At 38.0% G+C, this 18,513-nt stretch overlaps 3 protein-coding genes and 2 long non-coding RNA genes across 6 annotated transcripts; 2 read left to right on the top strand and 3 right to left on the bottom strand.

Moving 5' to 3' along the window:
* The first annotated feature begins 3,309 nt into the window (after window positions 1-3,309).
* Window positions 3,310-3,879, top strand: LOC142164252 (uncharacterized). Its single transcript, XM_075221848.1, has one exon. It carries the CDS (start codon window positions 3,310-3,312, stop codon window positions 3,877-3,879), a length of 570 nt encoding a protein of 189 aa, XP_075077949.1.
* A 353-nt stretch (window positions 3,880-4,232) lies between these two features.
* On the bottom strand, window positions 4,233-5,700 carry LOC142182697 (uncharacterized). The gene is made up of 3 exons (XR_012711669.1): window positions 5,638-5,700; window positions 5,096-5,147; window positions 4,233-4,420 (listed from the first exon to the last, which is right to left on the bottom strand). It is a non-coding gene; the product is annotated as an uncharacterized LOC142182697 (long non-coding RNA).
* Window positions 5,701-11,553: 5,853 nt separating this feature from the next.
* On the bottom strand, window positions 11,554-13,682 carry LOC142182689 (uncharacterized). Of its 2 annotated transcripts, XR_012711649.1 has the most exons (4): window positions 13,571-13,664; window positions 13,029-13,080; window positions 12,256-12,353; window positions 11,554-11,667 (listed from the first exon to the last, which is right to left on the bottom strand). It is a non-coding gene; the product is annotated as an uncharacterized LOC142182689 (long non-coding RNA). The 2 variants fall into 2 exon arrangements; XR_012711628.1 differs by lacking the exon at window positions 11,554-11,667 and having other exon boundaries at window positions 12,166-12,353; window positions 13,571-13,682.
* A 1,031-nt stretch (window positions 13,683-14,713) lies between these two features.
* On the top strand, window positions 14,714-16,258 carry LOC107831118 (uncharacterized). Its single transcript, XM_016658849.1, has one exon. It carries the CDS (start codon window positions 14,714-14,716, stop codon window positions 16,256-16,258), a length of 1,545 nt encoding a protein of 514 aa, XP_016514335.1.
* A 228-nt stretch (window positions 16,259-16,486) lies between these two features.
* LOC107831126 (auxin-responsive protein SAUR36-like) lies at window positions 16,487-17,745 on the bottom strand. The gene has a single exon (XM_016658859.2). The coding sequence runs from the start codon at window positions 17,215-17,217 to the stop codon at window positions 16,717-16,719; it is 501 nt and encodes a 166-aa protein (XP_016514345.1). The 5' UTR covers window positions 17,218-17,745; the 3' UTR covers window positions 16,487-16,716.
* Between the last annotated feature and the right edge of the window lie 768 nt (window positions 17,746-18,513).

The raw sequence follows: 18,513 nt of genomic DNA, 5'->3' as shown, positions 1-18,513 counted from the left end.
ATAGAAGTTCATTTTAGAAAAAATCTCTCAAGTTGAGGTTAAGCAAGATACTTACCTACATCCTGAGCTAGATATATGCTTCAAAATTCGCATTTTCTAGCTCCAAATCCGTTAAACAAGCCCGATCTAGTTTAAAGAATACTCAAATAAATAAAATAAAGCTATAGAAATTAATTTTAAATTATAAAACTTCGATCTTTAATAATATTTTAAAAGTCAACAAAATATTAATATGGACCCACGTGGTCAAAACTCGAGATCAAGATCAAATTTCGATGACGCATAACCTTTCGAGTTCGAATATTTATTTGTTTTCAAATTCGAGTTCAAATCGATCTTAAAACTATCAAATTCACTTTCTTATGTTTTGGTTCAAATTCCCTTTTCTCTCTTTGAAATCCTTGGTTCTACGGCAAAATCAAAGATAGATTCCTGTAATAATCATAAACTCAAGTTATAATTACTTATTTCAATGAAGTAGATAAAAATTCCCTAAAACTTACCTCAATCCAAACTCTCTATCTCCCAAAATGGCAAAATAAACTCTGGATATGAAATGAGACTATTTAAACAAATGCTGAAAAGTGGTTGTTGCTGCAATTTTTATCTTTATTGCAGATTTTTGTTGGTTTTTGCCTTAAACATTTTCCCTGAATATCCTAAAACTCACCCCCCAAACCTCTGGAATCCCTTTAAACTATCTCAACAAGTTCAAATACCCTATATGATCTTTTTTAAGTTTCCAAAACACATATGGAAACATCACAATTAAGAATCAAGGTGCAAATCAAATTTAATAACTTTAAGAAACCTTCAAGCTATAACTTTATCATAATAGTGCTGAATCACACTCGAGCCTCTCGGGTGCTAAACCGAACATACTTAGAAGTCCAAAATAATCATGTTAACCTGGAAAAATCTTCAAATTATGAATCTAAATTCGTTTTGCTCAAAATGTTGACTTTAGTCAACTCTAGGCATTTTAAGCTTGTAATTCAAATTCTAATGTTCCGAAACGCTTTCGAACCCTTTGGGGACCGTGCCATCCATACCCTCAAGGGTAGAAGTATAGAAATAGCCACTTTTAATCCCGCTATTTAAAATATACCCACAATTTATAATATATTTAAAGATTAGCCAATTCACCCAAACTTCAGGACTAAGTATCCTGAATTTGGAAATTCAGGACTTAGTGTCCTGAATTTTTGAGCTGCTAATATGGAATTCAGTACTAAGTGTCCTGAATTTCTGAACTACTAATTTAAAATTCAGGACATAAGATTCAAACTTTAGGACACGATGTCCTGAAGTTTGAATTTTGAGTTTTAAATTCTAGGACGTTGTGTTCTGAAGTTTGAGCGAAATTGGTAATCTTTAAATACATTGTAAACTGTGAATATATTTTAAACAACTTGCTTAAAAGTTGGTTACCTAATGTCAGTTCCACACCCTCAGTCATAATAAACCTATGAAAAGTCTCAAATAAGAAAACAAAGTACTAAAACTCAAAACAACTTCACAACTTGATGAATTATCATCTTTAATGGTGGAGGCAGGACTTCTATGAAGGGGATTCAAAAAATTAAAAAAAATTAATATACAAATAAGTCAAGGACAATTAATATCTGTCTCTCTCTCTCTCTTTTTCTTTCTCTAAATATTATATATATAATAATTTTAATTTTATTTACATCGTGTAATTCCCCAATGAAGAAACTTCAACATCATCATTAGGCTGCAAAACACTGTAATACAAGGGACATGGAGAAGACTAACAAGAAGGGTCAATGGAGAAGGGTGAAGATCATTCACCATCATAATACTAGCAGCACTGGTATACTATATATGGAAGGCTCGAAATGAGACTCTATGGCATCAGAGAGTCCCTAATTCAAGAACGGTATGTGAGCAAATTCAGCAAGAATGCAAATAACAACTAATAATACTCTAAGGGATCGTTTGGTAGGGTGTATAAGAATAGTGCGGAATAAGGTGTATTAGTAATGCATGGATTAGTAATGTATATGTTAGTAATGCAAGCATTAGTTATGCAGATATTATTTCTTATCTACTGTTTGGTGTGGTGTATTAAAATTATAATGCATTACATAATTTTTAAGAAAAATAGTTAATTACAAATATGCCCTCCATATTCTCTAGCTTTAAGGGACTTTAAGGATAATTTTGTCTTTAACCATACTAATGCATGCATTAATAGCCTTGGTATTACTAATGCCATGGTTTTCTATGCATTACTTATACATAGGATAATACCAAGTATGATGTATAACTAATACAAGTATTAGTTATATATAGGTTGAAAAAATGTACCAAACAATATATTAGTAATGCATAAAGCTAATGCTTGCATTATTTTTTCTAATACCTCCTACCAAACGACCCCTAATAAAGTAAGTAGGAGGTATTGGGAATGGATAGAAAGATTATACAGATAGAGGACATCAAGGGTGAATTTACATGGACCCAAGCGGTGTCACGGGACACCGCTTCGTCGAATTTTTTTACTACATATATATGTAAATAATAAGTAAAACAAAAATTACAGATAAAAGGATTAAAGGTGACACCACTTCCATCGAAATAGCTTAGTAGTCCAACGGTTGTCAGCTTCAGCCTTCAGATTCGGTGTGAGAGGTCACGGGTTCGACCTCCCTTAGCTCCAAAAATATATTTTTCGACAGTTCACTTAATTTGAAAATGTGGCTGCTAATTACGGGCCTATTTCTAAAGTATGGGCTGTATTTAAAAATTGTTTGACCACTTTACAAACTACTTGATCATACAAGCAATTATTTAAAACCCTTCTGAAATAGGATTTAGTACCGTTTCTTTACCCTCAATTATACACAGACGGCCTTAATTAGTATAAAAAGGACTGCCCACTTTTTAGTTTTCAAACTCCAAAAAACCTAAATTGCACCAGGTTAGTACTAATTCTTTGTCTCTTTCGATGATAATCTCTTATTATGTGCTTGTTCTTTTACTTTTTTATTTCTTTACGACTAGAACTATGGATCTATGATGGTAATTTTGAATTTATAATTGATTTTTTTGGGAATGATTTTGGGGGTTATTCAAATTGTTAATTATAAGTTATTCCCGTGCTGGTCATGTTAACATAGTTTGACTAATTCATGTGATTGTAAATGTCGAAATTAGAGTATACGAGTGCATGGTATAGATTTGCTCCTAGTTTATTTCTTTCTATTTTCTTATTATAATGAACTTATTTAGGATTTATCTAAAGAATAAAGTGGATACTTGAATTTTGATTCAGATTAAATTACAATGAAGAGATACTATCCTACAACTTCCAAAATTCCAAAATCAAGTTCAACATCTCAAGATTTATCTAAAATAGCTAATGAGTCGGAACAACATCAACAAAGTGAAAGAGTTAATTTAGGCTCTTTAGAGGTTGATCTTGGGGAAAGATTAGCAATTCGAAAATATCGTCCAAATGATCGTGATGCAATACGAAGAACATATCTTCAAAGAGGTGCTTTCCAACCTCGAGAACACAAATTTCCTCAAAGAAATTTTTATGGCAAATTGCGTCGCTTTAATCCTCAATGGTTTTCTGAGTATGATTGTTTGGAGTATAGCATAACAAAAGATGCAGCTTTTTGCTTCTATTGTTATTTGTTTCAAGATGAATGCATCAATCAAGGGGGAGGAGATGTATTTTCAAGTATAGGATTTACAAGTTGGAACAAGAAGGATAGATTTGATATGCATATTAGTGGACCAAATAGTATTCAAAATCAATCAAGAAAGAAAAGTGAAGATTTGATGAGACAAAAACAATTCATTCAAAGTGTACTTGCTAAACAATCTTATCAACAAAAGCTAGAATAACGGATTCATTTAGAGGCCGTGGTTGATGTGATAAGATATTTTTTACACCAAGGATTATGTCACGACCCAAACTGAAGGGCCATGACTAGCACCCGACCACACTTGCCGAGCACCAACGTACATTTCATCTAACCTTCATTATTATCTTTTAAGGCTGACGAGATCAATATAAATGGTAGACCTAGATCATGGACAACCAGCAATAAAATATGACGGCATGAACATACATAGCAGGGGATGACCAGACAATCAAGAAACTACGTATAAGGTATGAGCTACCACGCTACTATGAAAGACTATACAACAAAAACTAGCCGACAAGGCATACCAAACTATACATGAGCCGACACCTGTCTATGAGCCTCTAAAAGAACATAAGTGTTGCAACATAGCCGGAACAGGGCCCCGACATACCCATAATGTCTATAACAAAAATTGCATACCAAGACCAAGGCAAGTCCGGAGAAGGGATCTCGCCAATCACCGTTGAACTGGACAGTCTACTGTGGTGGGGGAGCTGCACCTGCCTGTCTATCAGGACCTGCAGCACGACATGCAGCGTCCACAAATAAAAGGACGTCAGTACGAATAAAGTACTGAGTATGTAAGGCAAGGAACCATAAATACGATCAGTAATGTAAGCAAGGATAGAGAATATACAACCTGTAACATCTTAGTACCTCTGAGGGCTACTTACATGAAATGCATGATACATATGTATAAATACATAAACCTTTAAAGCATTCGCCTCTGTGGGCATCATCATCATCATATCGTACCCGGCCATAATAGGCTCGGTAGAATCGTACCCGGCCACGTGGAGCTCGGTAAAATCCAACTGATCAGTGGTTGCACAATAGGTGCCGTACCCGGCCAACTATAGCGTGGCTCGGTAGAGTAAAATAGATACATATATATAATGCATGCTCGACTCATGGAATCACATTCTAAACCTTTCGGAGTGACGTAAGGTCGGTATCCTCTGTACACGTTATTAGGACTAACTCTTCACTATGAACCTTATAAGAATCAGGAAGTACCAACAACATTGATAACATAAGAATAAGAGAAGCAACATTAACATCAATCGTTCCATAAGAGGGAAAACAATGTAAGTACTGCTAGCTTCTAAGAGTAGAGTATCTTTGGAAGCTCGTTCATTACATTATGTACAATCGGAGTCGTGCAAAAGAAGGAAAGGGATAGCCTCACATACCTTGTATATACTGCCCCAATCTCAAGCTATGCTATTGTCAAAACTCCTTAGTCTACAATAAGATAAACGATACTATCGTTATCATTTAAGCGTTATAACTATTATGTATCGACCACAACCTATTTTACGATGAAACGGATAGCACCTCCCCTATATATATGACCTCACACCATTCAAAACAATCACCAAACAGCCCAAACAACATCAATAATAAACATATTGAGCCTCACAAAATAGTCCACACACAGCCTAATCACTCCATACATACGACGACCACCGTAGTCGTGTCAAACAACCTGGAAATGTTACGAATAACTATCAGACCATAACCCTACATATATATGGTGTTTCTCCACACCCTTCCTCCTCCAAAACTCCACAAGATAGTAGTAAAATACGCAGCCCAACAACAACACAAAACAGTCCACAAAACAATAACATTACTTCCAAGCCTTTCGATATATATTTCACAAGTTCTAGCTTCAATGGCTTAGCTGCAACTTGGATAATCTTAAATACATATATAGTAAGAGGTTCCTTACCTTTATACAGAAATAACAACTCCAATTTGACCTTAAATTTCCATGAAATATCCCTCCAATGCTGCCACAACAACAAAAAAGCTAAACTAGCGATCAATTAGTGTTTTTCGGCACTAGAATCACTTTAGAAGGCTTGAAATCACCTAGGATTGATATTAAGAACATGATGGAGTATTTAAAGAACATAAACCCTTTAAAACAACCTCCCACACGAGCTGGAACGACACAAAAATGAGCAACAACAAGAAGAACAAGAGACTTACTAGCACCACGGAATTCCCGACACTTGATTTGTGTTGTTTGCCCTTTTTTGGGTCTTGAATCTTGAGAGAACCTTGAGAGGATGTTCCTAGGGTTCTAAGGTCTGAAAATAGTGAAAAGAAATGACTTAAAATGGGTTGGAGGCATCCTATATAGGTCCAAATATCTTAAACCGACTTAGTGGGCCCCATAGAGAGGTGCTTGGCGCAGTCTCGCGAAAATGCGAATATCTCTCTACTCCGAGATCGTATCGATGAACGGTTTAATGCGTTGGAAACTAGACTCATAGATATTTAATTTGGTTGGTAGATCACCCTGTAATTCCTTGTAAATTATGAGAAAAGATTAGAAACATTTGACCTAATGTTTAAGTAAAATTATGAACCTAAGTTGCGACAACTTTTGTCGACTTTTGTTTCATAACTCGTTTGACTTCAAGACTTATGATACGGATATTATATGATTAAAATACCTTAATAAATTACCTCTTGAGTGTATTAAGCACCGCTAGATTACCTGAAAATACGAGTTACAACATCCTTGATTCGTTTAACTTCTAATACTGGTTAATCACCCTTATACACTCTTGTATCACTTAAGACCAATAGGATTGACTTCTTATCATCTCAAAGATAATTCCTTCTTGGATTTATGTTAACTAATATATGGCATGAACTAACACATGTGGATATGGGTTGTAACACCCTCCCCCCTTAGGAACATTCTCGAATGTAAGGGTTTATGGGGAGTTTAAATCATCGTGGATTCCAATGGAAATTTCCGATCAATTTTCCCCTATAAAATGGTCACTAGCAAAACTTGCAAGTAATTAAGCCCAACATATGGCTTCACAAGGCTACGCAAAGCATTATGCGTATTTACATTATCTACATATCACCATTTTGTATTAAGGAGGAGTATTCTCAAATTATTGCTTACCTCATAGAGCCGTTTCTTCTTCCAATGTATCCTGTCTTCCACCAGCATCCTTGTTATCTTCATTCTGGAATAAGTAAGGGTATTTATACTTCATCTCCTCTTCTGCTTCCCATGTCATTTCTTCCATATTTTTGTTCCTCCACAATTCTTTGACGGAAGCTACATCTTTTGTTCTCAACTTGCGGACTTGCCGATCTAATATCGCCACTGGCACTTCTTCATATGATAGGTCCTCTGTAACTTGTACATCTTTGATAGGGATGACTCGAGAAGGGTCTCCAATACATTTTCTCAACATAGATACATGGAATATCGGGTGGACAAATTCCAATTCGGATAGCAATTCTAACTCATAAGCAACCTGTCCAATCCGTCGAAGAATTTTATATGGCCCGATATACCTTGGACTCAGCTTAACTTTCTTCCCAAAACGCATAATACCCTTCATTGGTGAGATCCTCAGGAAAACCCAATCACCAACCTCAAACTCTAGATCACGACGTCGGACATCAGAATAAGATTTTTGCCTGCTTTGTGCCGTCCTCAATCGCTCCTGTATCACTTTCACCTTCTCAATAGCTTGGTGAATCAAATCTGGCCCATATAATTCTGTTTCACCGACTTCGAACCATCCAACTGGTGATCTACATCTCCTCCCGTATAGTGCCTCATATGGGGCCATTTTAATACTGGAATGGTAGCTATTGTTATAGGCGAATTCTATTAGTGGAAGATGATCATCCCAATTCCCCTTAAAATCTAGAACACATGCTCGTAGCATATCTTCCAGTGTCTGAATGGTACGTTCAGCCTATCCATCAGTCTGCGGATGAAATGCAGTGCTGAGATTTACCTGTGTGCCTAAACCCTTCTGGAAAGACCTCCAAAAGTTAGCCGTAAATTGAGCTCCTCGGTCTGATATAATAGATATGGGCACACCATGAAGCCTAACAATCTCCTTGATATACAACTTCGCATAATCTTCAGCCGTGTAAGTTGTCTTTACTGGCAGAAAATGGGCACATTTTGTAAGTCGATCAATTATCACCCAGATGGAGTCAAACTTATGATAAGAGCGAGGTAATCCAATAATGAAGTCCATATTAATCACCTCCCACTTCCAGGTCGGAATCTCTATATTTTGAAGCAATCCACCGGGTTTCTGATGTTCTATCTTTACTTGTTGACAATTGGGACACTAGGCTACAAATTCTGCAATAGACTTCTTCATATTATCCCACCAATATTGCTCCTTGACATCATGATACATCTTTGTCGAGCCGGGATGGATGGAATATCGGGATTGATGAATCTCATTCATAATCTTCTCTCGCAACCCTGCCACATTAGGCACACACAATCGGCTCTGGTATCTCAGTGCCCCATCTTTTCCGATCCCAAAAGCCATACTTTTACACTGTTGAATGCTTTCTCTTAATCGTACTAAGATAGGATCTTCATATTGTCGTGCTTTTACCTCTGCTACCAAAGATGATTCTGATGTATTCTGTACAGTAACACCTCCATCATCAGAGTCTAACAATCTGATTCTCATATTGGCTAGCTGATGAAGCTCTTTAATCAACCCCCATCTACCTACCTCAATATGTACTAAGCTTCCCATTGATTTACGGCTGAGAGCATCTGCCACAACATTGGCTTTACCGGGATGATACAATATCTCGACGTCGTAGTCTTTCAATAATTCAAGCCACCTACGCTGCCTCAAATTCAACTCTTTCTGCTTGAAGATGTATTGTAAACTCTTGTGATTTGTGTAGATGTCAACATGGACGCCGTATAAGTAGTGCCGCCATATCTTCAAAGCATATATTACTGCAGCCAATTCCAAATCATGGGTTGGATAATTCTTTTCATGCTTCTTCAATTGTCTTGATGCATAAGCAATCACATTCCCACGCTGCATCAATACGCACCCCAAACCTATACCTGAGGCATCACAATATACCACATAACCTTCTGTTCCTTCAGGAAGAGTGAGCACTGGTGCAGATGTCAATCGATTCTTCAACTCCTGAAAACTACGTTCACAAGTGTCAGACCACTGGAATTTGGTAGCTTTTTGTGTTAACTTAGTCAATGGTGATGATATAGAGGAAAATCCTTCTACAAACCGCCTATAATATCCTGCTAGCCCTAGGAAGCTGCGGACTTCTAATGGTGTTGTAGGTCTCGACCAATTCTTTACTGTATCGATCTTCTGAGTGTCGACACTAATACCCTCATCAGATATCACATGGCCAAGGAATGCTACTGAGTTCAGCCAGAATTCACATTTGGAGAGCTTAGCATATAACTTATGATCCTGAAGCGTCTGTAATACTATCCGCAAGTGGCCCGCATGTTCCGCCTCCGAACGAGAATATACTAGAATGTCATCAATGAATACAATCACGAACACATCAAGATAGGGCCTGAATATAGTATTCATGAGATCTATAAAAGCTGCTGGGGCATTTGTTAGCCCGAACGACATCACCAAGAACTCAAAGTGCCCATATCTTGTCCGGAAGGCCGTCTTTGGAATATCCTTCTCCCTAACCCTCACCTGATGATACCCTGAACGTAAATAAATCTTAGAGAAATACTTGGAACCCTGGAGTTGGTCAAACAGGTCATCAATTCTTGGAAGTGGATACTTGTTCTTTATAGTAGACTTATTCAACTATCGATAGTCGATACACATCCGTAACAACCCGTCTTTCTTCCGCACGAATAGGACTGGTGCACCCCAAGGTGAAGTGCTAGGCCTAATAAAGCCCTTATCTAGCAAGTCCTTCAACTGCACCTTCAACTCTCGCAACTCTGCCGGGGCCATTCTGTATGGAGGAATAGAGATCGGTTGAGTGTCAGGCAACACATCAATGCTAAACTCAATCTCCCTTTCAGGAGGAAGGCCTGGGAGTTCATCTGGGAAAACATCTGGGAATTCGTTGACCACAGGGATTGATTGTAAAGTAGGCGGTTTCGCCTCCGCATCCCTAACGCGAACGAGATGATAAATGTAACCTTTTGAGATCATTTTCCTTGCCTTAAGATAGGAAATAAACCTACCTTTCGGTGTAGCAATGTTCCCTTTCCATTCAATGACGGGTTCACCCGGAAATTGGAACCTAACCATCTTCGTACGACAGTCAACATTTGCATAGCATGAGGCCAACCAGTCCATTCCCATTATCACATCAAAATCAACCATTTCTAACTCAAATAAATTTGCCGAGGTTTGACGACTACAAATCATCACAGTGCAACCTCTATATACCCTTCTAGCAATCACAGAATCTCCTATCGGAGTAGATACCGCGAGGGGTTTACTTAACAATTCAGGTTCAATGCCAAACTTATTAGCCACAAAGGGTGTAACATATGATAATGTAGATCCCGGATCAATCAGCGCATATACATCATAAGAAAACACAGATATAATACCTGTAACAACATCTGGAGACGACTCGAGATCCTGTCGACCTACTAGAGCATAGGTTCGATTTTGAGCACCACTCGAACTCGGCACTGCACCTTTACCCCTACCACGACCTGTCGACTGCTGAAAACCCCGTGCTGGAGGTCGAACTGATGAGGAAGAACCAGACACAGATCCAGTAGGCTAAGCCATACCATCACCTCCTCTATTAGGACACTCCCGCATCATATGGCCAGGCTGCCCGCACGAATAGCATGCATCAGAACCTCGACGACACAGTCCAAAGTGGGCCTTGCCGCACTGATCACAATGTGGTGTTGGTGGTCTCATCTGACTAGTATCCCTGTGATGTTGCGAGCCAGATGCCCGCGAACTCTAACCTGGACCAGAATAGGATCGATCATATCGAGGCCTCTGAAACTGTGGAGGAGCACTAGCTACAGGTGGCGCCGAACTCCTCGAAAACTGTGGCCTGATGCGGCCTCTGAAGTCATCAGAATACCCTGCAAATCTCGCCCTCTTATGCTGGCCTCTATCCTGCTCCCTAACTGCCCTCTGCTGGCGCTTACGATCCTCTAGGGTCTGGGCATAAGCTTGAATACGGGAAATATCCATGCCCTCCACCAAGGAGGCTGTCGTACACTCATTTATTAGATGTGGTCCCAACCCATTCACGAACATATGCACCCTATCACTCATCTCGGCCACCATATGGGGAGCATACCTTGCCAAAGAATCAAACTGCATACTGTACTCTCGTACACTCATATTACCTTGTCTAAGGTTCAAGAACTTATCAGCTCTAGCTCGTCGTATCTCAACTGGCAAGTAGTGACGAAGAAAGGCCTCAGAAAATTCCTTCCACACAGCTGGAAAAGGGTTCGGACCCCTGGATCTCTCCCAACTATCATACCAGAGAACCGCTAAATCCCGTAACCGATAAGAAGCCAACTCTATTGCCTCTGTATCACTAACATGCATAACCCGAAGTGTACGATGAACTTGGTCAATAAAAGTCTGTGGGTCCTCCTTGGGGTCTGATTCGGTAAACACTGGAGGGTCTAAATTAATAAAATCACGAACTCTTGTACTAACTGGTTTCTCAGCAGCACCTGTATTCTGCCTCTGATCCTGAGCAGCTACCAAGCTAGTTAATAACTGCAAAGCACTCTGCATATCCTGGTCTGGAGTGCCAGACGGAGGAACTGGAGGCGCTGGGTGCCTTCTAATATCCTCTGGAGGAGATGGAGTAGATGATGTATGAGAGGGCATCTCACTTTGAGCCTCAATTTGTCCTGCTCTGACTTGGGGCACCTGACTGGTACCCTCTCCCGCTGCTGTATCAAGCCGTCTACTAATCGTTTGCTTCCTAGTCGAAGGCATCACTGAAAAAAACAAGGTGAATATTAGAGACGAACACTTACGACTCAACTCTACGCACGATCTAGATTCAGGAAGAAGGTAACAACCCTAGATGTCATGTAGCCTCCTGATTATAAATGTGGCGCGCTACACATCCATAATCAAGACTCTACTAGACACGGCTCATAGACAACCCCTAGGACAGACTTGCTCTGATACCAAGTTTGTCACGACCCAAACTGAAGGGCCATGACTAGCACCCGACCACACTTGCCGAGCACCAACGTACATTTCATCTAACCTTCATTATTATCTTTTAAGGCTGACGAGATCAATATAAATGGTAGACCTAGATCATGGACAACCAGCAATAAAATATGACGGCATGAACATACATAGCAGGGGATGACCAGACAATCAAGAAACTACGTATAAGGTATGAGCTACCACGCTACTATGAAAGACTATACAACAAAAACTAGCCGACAAGGCATACCAAACTATACATGAGCCGACACCTGTCTATGAGCCTCTAAAAGAACATAAGTGTTGCAACATAGCCGGAACAGGGCCCCGACATACCCATAATGTCTATAACAAAAATTGCATACCAAGACCAAGGCAAGTCCGGAGAAGGGATCTCGCCAATCACCGTTGAACTGGACAGTCTACTGTGGTGGGGGAGCTGCACCTGCCTGTCTATCAGGACCTGCAGCACGACATGCAGCGTCCACAAATAAAAGGACGTCAGTACGAATAAAGTACTGAGTATGTAAGGCAAGGAACCATAAATACGATCAGTAATGTAAGCAAGGATAGAGAATATACAACCTGTAACATCTTAGTACCTCTGAGGGCTACTTACATGAAATGCATGATACATATGTATAAATACATAAACCTTTAAAGCATTCGCCTCTGTGGGCATCATCATCATCATATCGTACCCGGCCATAATAGGCTCGGTAGAATCGTACCCGGCCACGTGGAGCTCGGTAAAACCCAACTGATCAGTGGTTGCACAATAGGTGCCGTACCCGGCCAACTATAGCGTGGCTCGGTAGAGTAAAATAGATACATATATATAATGCATGCTCGACTCATGGAATCACATTCTAAACCTTTCGGAGTGACGTAAGGTCGGTATCCTCTGTACACGTTATTAGGACTAACTCTTCACTATGAACCTTATAAGAATCAGGAAGTACCAACAACATTGATAACATAAGAATAAGAGAAGCAACATTAACATCAATCGTTCCATAAGAGGGAAAACAATGTAAGTACTGCTAGCTTCTAAGAGTAGAGTATCTTTGGAAGCTCGTTCATTACATTATGTACAATCGGAGTCGTGCAAAAGAAGGAAAGGGATAGCCTCACATACCTTGTATATACTGCCCCAATCTCAAGCTATGCTATTGTCAAAACTCCTTAGTCTACAATAAGATAAACGATACTATCGTTATCATTTAAGCGTTATAACTATTATGTATCGACCACAACCTATTTTACGATGAAACGGATAGCACCTCCCCTATATATATGACCTCACACCATTCAAAACAATCACCAAACAGCCCAAACAACATCAATAATAAACATATTGAGCCTCACAAAATAGTCCACACACAGCCTAATCACTCCATACATACGACGACCACCGTAGTCGTGTCAAACAACCTGGAAATGTTACGAATAACTATCAGACCATAACCCTACATATATATGGTGTTTCTCCACACCCTTCCTCCTCAAAAACTCCACAAGATAGTAGTAAAATACGCAGCCCAACAACAACACAAAACAGTCCACAAAACAATAACATTACTTCCAAGCCTTTCGATATATATTTCACAAGTTCTAGCTTCAATGGCTTAGCTGCAACTTGGATAATCTTAAATACATATATAGTAAGAGGTTCCTTACCTTTATACAGAAATAACAACTCCAATTTGACCTTAAATTTCCATGAAATATCCCTCCAATGCTGCCACAACAACAAAAAAGCGAAACTAGCGATCAATTAGTGTTTTTCGGCACTAGAATCACTTTAGAAGGCTTGAAATCACCTAGGATTGATATTAAGAACATGAGGGAGTATTTACAGAACATAAACCCTTTAAAACAACCTCCCACACGAGCTGGAACGACACAAAAATGAGCAACAACAAGAAGAACAAGAGACTTACTAGCACCACGGAATTCCCGACACTTGATTTGTGTTGTTTGCCCTTTTTTGGGTCTTGAATCTTGAGAGAACCTTGAGAGGATGTTCCTAGGGTTATAAGGTCTGAAAATAGTGAAAATAAATGACTTAAAATGGGTTGGAGGCATCCTATATAGGTCCAAATATCTTAAACCGACTTAGTGGGCCCCATAGAGAGGTGCTTGGCGCAGTCTCGCGAAAATGCAAATATCTCTCTACTCCGAGATCGTATCGATGAACGGTTTAATGCGTTGGAAACTAGACTCATAGATATTTAATTTGGTTGGTAGATCACCCCGTAATTCCTTGTAAATTATGAGAAAAGATTAGAAACATTTGACCTAATGTTTAAGTAAAATTATGAACCTAAGTTGCGACAACTTTTGTCGACTTTTGTTTCATAACTCGTTTGACTTCAAGACTTATGATACGGATATTATATGATTAAAATACCTTAATAAATTACCTCTTGAGTGTATTAAGCACTGCTAGATTACCTGAAAATACGAGTTACAACATCCTTGATTCGTTTAACTTCTAATACTGGTTAATCACCCTTATACACTCTTGTATCACTTAAGACCAATAGGATTGACTTCTTATCATCTCAAAGATAATTCCTTCTTGGATTTATGTTAACTAATATATGGCATGAACTAACACATGTGGATATGGGTTGTAACAGATTATCATTTTGAGGGCATCGTGAAGATGAATTATCTCTTAATAGAGGTAACTGTATTGAACTTCTTAGATGGTATACTAAAAGATGTGATCATGTTGCCGATGCATTTAAAAAAGCTCCAAAGAATAATCAATTAACTTCTCCTTACATTCAAAAGGATATTATTACTGCATGTAAGATGGAAACAGTTAAATGTATCATTGAGGATTTAAATAATGATCACTTTTCTATATTAATTGATGAATCTCGTGATGTATCATGTAAGGAGCAAATGGCTATTGTTTTGCAGTATGTTGATAGAAGGGGAAGTGTGATAGAACGATTTATTGGTATTGTTCATGTTCGTGAAACTACTGCTTTGTCTCTAAAGAATGGAATTGTTGGTTTACTTGCTCAACATTCTTTAAGTCCATCTTTCATACGTGGACAATGTTACGATGGAGCAAGCAATATGCAAGGTGATATAAATAGGCTTAAAATCTTGATGCAAAAAGAAAGTAAAGTTGTTCATTCTATTCATTATTTTGCTCATCAACTTCAACTAATTCTTGTTGCGGTTTCTAAAAGATGTGATGAAGTGCAAGAACTTTTATTAGTTGTTTCTGATATATTAAATATGGTGGGATCTTCTTTCAAACGTAGAGATGAACTTCGTGAATCTCAAGCAGAAGAAATTGAAGAAGCATTACGTAAAGGTGAGCTTGAAACAGGAAGGGGCTTAAATCAAGAATTAGGTCTTGCTAGAGCTGGTGATACTCTATGGGGCTCTCACTACAAATCCTTTAACAATTTTATTCTTATGTTTGGCCTTATCATTGATGTACTTGATGCTATTGCTATTAATGCACGTTTTGACGAAAAGTGTAAGGCAAAGGGATACCTTAAAGCATGTTTAACATTTGAAGTTGTCTTCATGTTGCATTTTATGCGCACTATTTTAGCAATCACAAATGAGCTTAATGTTGCCTTCCAAAAGAAGGAGCAAGATATTGCAAATGTTATGATACTTGTTAGAGTGGCAAAAGATCAGTTGCAACGTCTAAGAGAGGATGGTTGGGCTTCACTTATTGATGAGGTATCTAAGTTTTGCATCAAATATGACATATTGATACCTAACTTTGATGAGCCTTATGTTATCCTTGGAAGATCACGTCATAGAGTTGCAGAGTACAATAATTTACATCACTACCATGTTGTAGCATTCTGTAAAACTATTGATTGGCAATTTCAAGAACTCAATAACCGCTTTGATGAGGTGACAACTGAATTGCTTCTTGGAGTTGCTTGCTTGAACCCAGTTAACTCCTTTTCAAGCTTTGACATTGAAAAGATATTGAGATTAGCTAAGCTATATCCTGATGATTTTGATAAATACTCTATAGTTGACCTTCGTTTTCAGCTTGAGAATTACATTGTCGATGTCAGAGATCATGATAAAAGGTTTTCCGCTCTTAAGGGACTTGGTGATCTTTCTAAGAAACTAGTAGAAACAAAGAAGCATGGGACTTATCCTCTTGTGTTCCGGCTAGTGAAATTTGCTTTACTTTTGCTAGTTGCTACAGCTACGGTTGAAAGAGCTTTCTCGACAATGAAGTTGATTAAGTCTGACTTACGAAATCGAATGGATGATGAGCTTTTGAGTGGTTGTTTAGTGCCTTATATAGAAAAAAAGTATTTAGTAATATTTCTAATGAGGCTATTGTGGATACATTTCAAAACATGAAAACTTGCCGAGGAGAATTGTAGTAACGTGCTTGAATTGTGTTTCGTTAATATAATTTAAGTTGTCTTTTTATAATATGATATATTATATTACAATAATTTATTCAATTGTTCACTCTGTTAAATAGTGACACCGCTTATAAAAATTCTGCGTACGCCACTGGCTGGCTTCATGACATGATACATTGAACACATAGGGAGCATTTCCTGCGACTATGGAGAGATTATAGGTAGCAATACGAAGCTTTCTTAGTATGTACAGTCTTACATCGTATACCTCATACAATTATTGTTGGGATGATTAATAATATATTTTTTTTTCGCCCAAAATAAAAACATTGAATCATGCTTCGGAATGCATTTAGTATTTAACTCAAAACCTGATTACTTTTACATTACCAAAGCTTATACATAGTCAAGTGGTGATAATCTTTTACAAAACAAGTGTGAGTTCAATTTTCATGACAACACTTTGGGGGCAACCCGACCCTGTTTGATCCGGGTCTGGACAAGCTCAAACTCCGAGATCCGACAAGGAATAGTAATCCCACCCGGGTGAATAAACCCATACTCATCTTCAACCTCCCTCAACAATCTACTAAACAAAGGATGATTAAAATATATTACAGGAACCATAACTCTTTTAAAATCTCCATCTTTTTGTCCCACATAAACTGCCATGTGACCTTTTGGCACAACCATAGATTTCTCTCCAACTGGTTCTTGCCCGATTTGTATGTAACCTCGACTCGAACCCGACCCGGACCCGGAGCAGTGAATTTTTGAGCAAATAGCCTTGGCTTTGATCTTGAGACTTTTTGTCCAGTTTAAGAATTTTGAAAGGGGTTTTGGAAGTAGGTTATCTTTTTGGTACTTCGCCGGCGATATCCTTCGCCGGAATGTACGCCGGAGAAGTGCGGTGACCCGATGTTTGAGAACAAAACCTTGGATCTTGCCCATGTGTTAAGTTATATATATCACTACAAGAAAAATAGCTTCTAGGGACGGAACAAAAAAGTAGTGCTGGTCCCTAACCGTTAATAACCACTAGCAAAATCCAACAGTCACGTGTCGTTACTACAATTTTTGCTATTTTAGGTACCATATACTATACTAGGAAACAAGGGAAGAGCTCAAAAAGCAAGAAAATATACAAATGAAATAATGTGTTATTGTGTGTGTTGAAGAAAAAGGATATGGACGTAACTAGCAGGAATATGTGGTAATGTAATAGTCCGAGAGAGAAGTGGCCAGTGGGTTTATCGAACATTGCTATTAGAAGATGCTTGTTTCATTCAAATACATATAATGGAAATTATTTTAAAAAGGAGGATAAAGCAAGAGCTTGCTTAAAAGAGTCAAATCAGAGAAAAACGTGGGAGTGGACGGGAGGAGGAGGAGAAGAAAGTGGACTAATAGTAAAAGAGAAATAAAGAAGTATAATTCAAAGAAGAAGAAAACAGTATGTATTCCTTGAGAAGTAGGAGTACTTGTTTGACTTTATCTACGAATTTGGAGATCCAAAATTTTGGAGAACTTCGTGATATCTTTTTTTAGTCAATGTGGGGGTGTTTAATATAATTCAGAAGTCGAGTATTTTTTTTTTCCGTAAGAAAAAAGATATAAGATTTTTTCTCCTTTTTGTGGTTTGATACTACTAGTCAAAGATTGAGGGCTAATTAATAAACATATCAGAAAAATACATGTGAATGAATAAATAAATTGCACATAACAGAAAGAGAACAATTGTTTAATGGAAAAAACAAGGAGAGGGTACATAATGTAATTTGGTAGGTATGGGATTGAGACGGCTTTGGCAATTGGAAGTTTCAACTTTCCTCTTACATGAGTCAAACATGCTAAAGGCAAAAGGCCGCATCCATGAGAAAAATAAAGGTACAGTTTTTATCTTTTTATTTCATATTTTTGCTTTAGTTCCCCCCTGCAATCTCAATCATCCAAGAATTATTTACTTTTTTAGTTATATTGTATGTGCCACTCTATTGTTGTTCAATTTTAAAAAATTACACATTCATATATTTAGAAACGATTTCACTTTAAATTTTTCATATTAACTTTGTGTTATAATTTTATAACTACAAAAATGACATCAATTATTTAAAACCAAAAGTTTTAAAGTATTACGTTCTTTCTCAAACTTTGTGTTCAATCAATAAATTTGAATAAAATAAAATAGAGGAATTACTTATTTTCATAGTATCATTATGAATCCCAGAATTGCGTAAATTAAGATTT

The sequence above is a fragment of the Nicotiana tabacum genome, chromosome 1 (genome assembly GCF_000715075.1).
Source record: "Nicotiana tabacum cultivar K326 chromosome 1, ASM71507v2, whole genome shotgun sequence".
Taxonomy (NCBI): Eukaryota; Viridiplantae; Streptophyta; class Magnoliopsida; order Solanales; family Solanaceae; genus Nicotiana; species Nicotiana tabacum.
The sequence above is the reverse complement of the archived record's forward strand: the minus strand, read 5'-3'. Positions and strand labels throughout refer to the sequence as shown.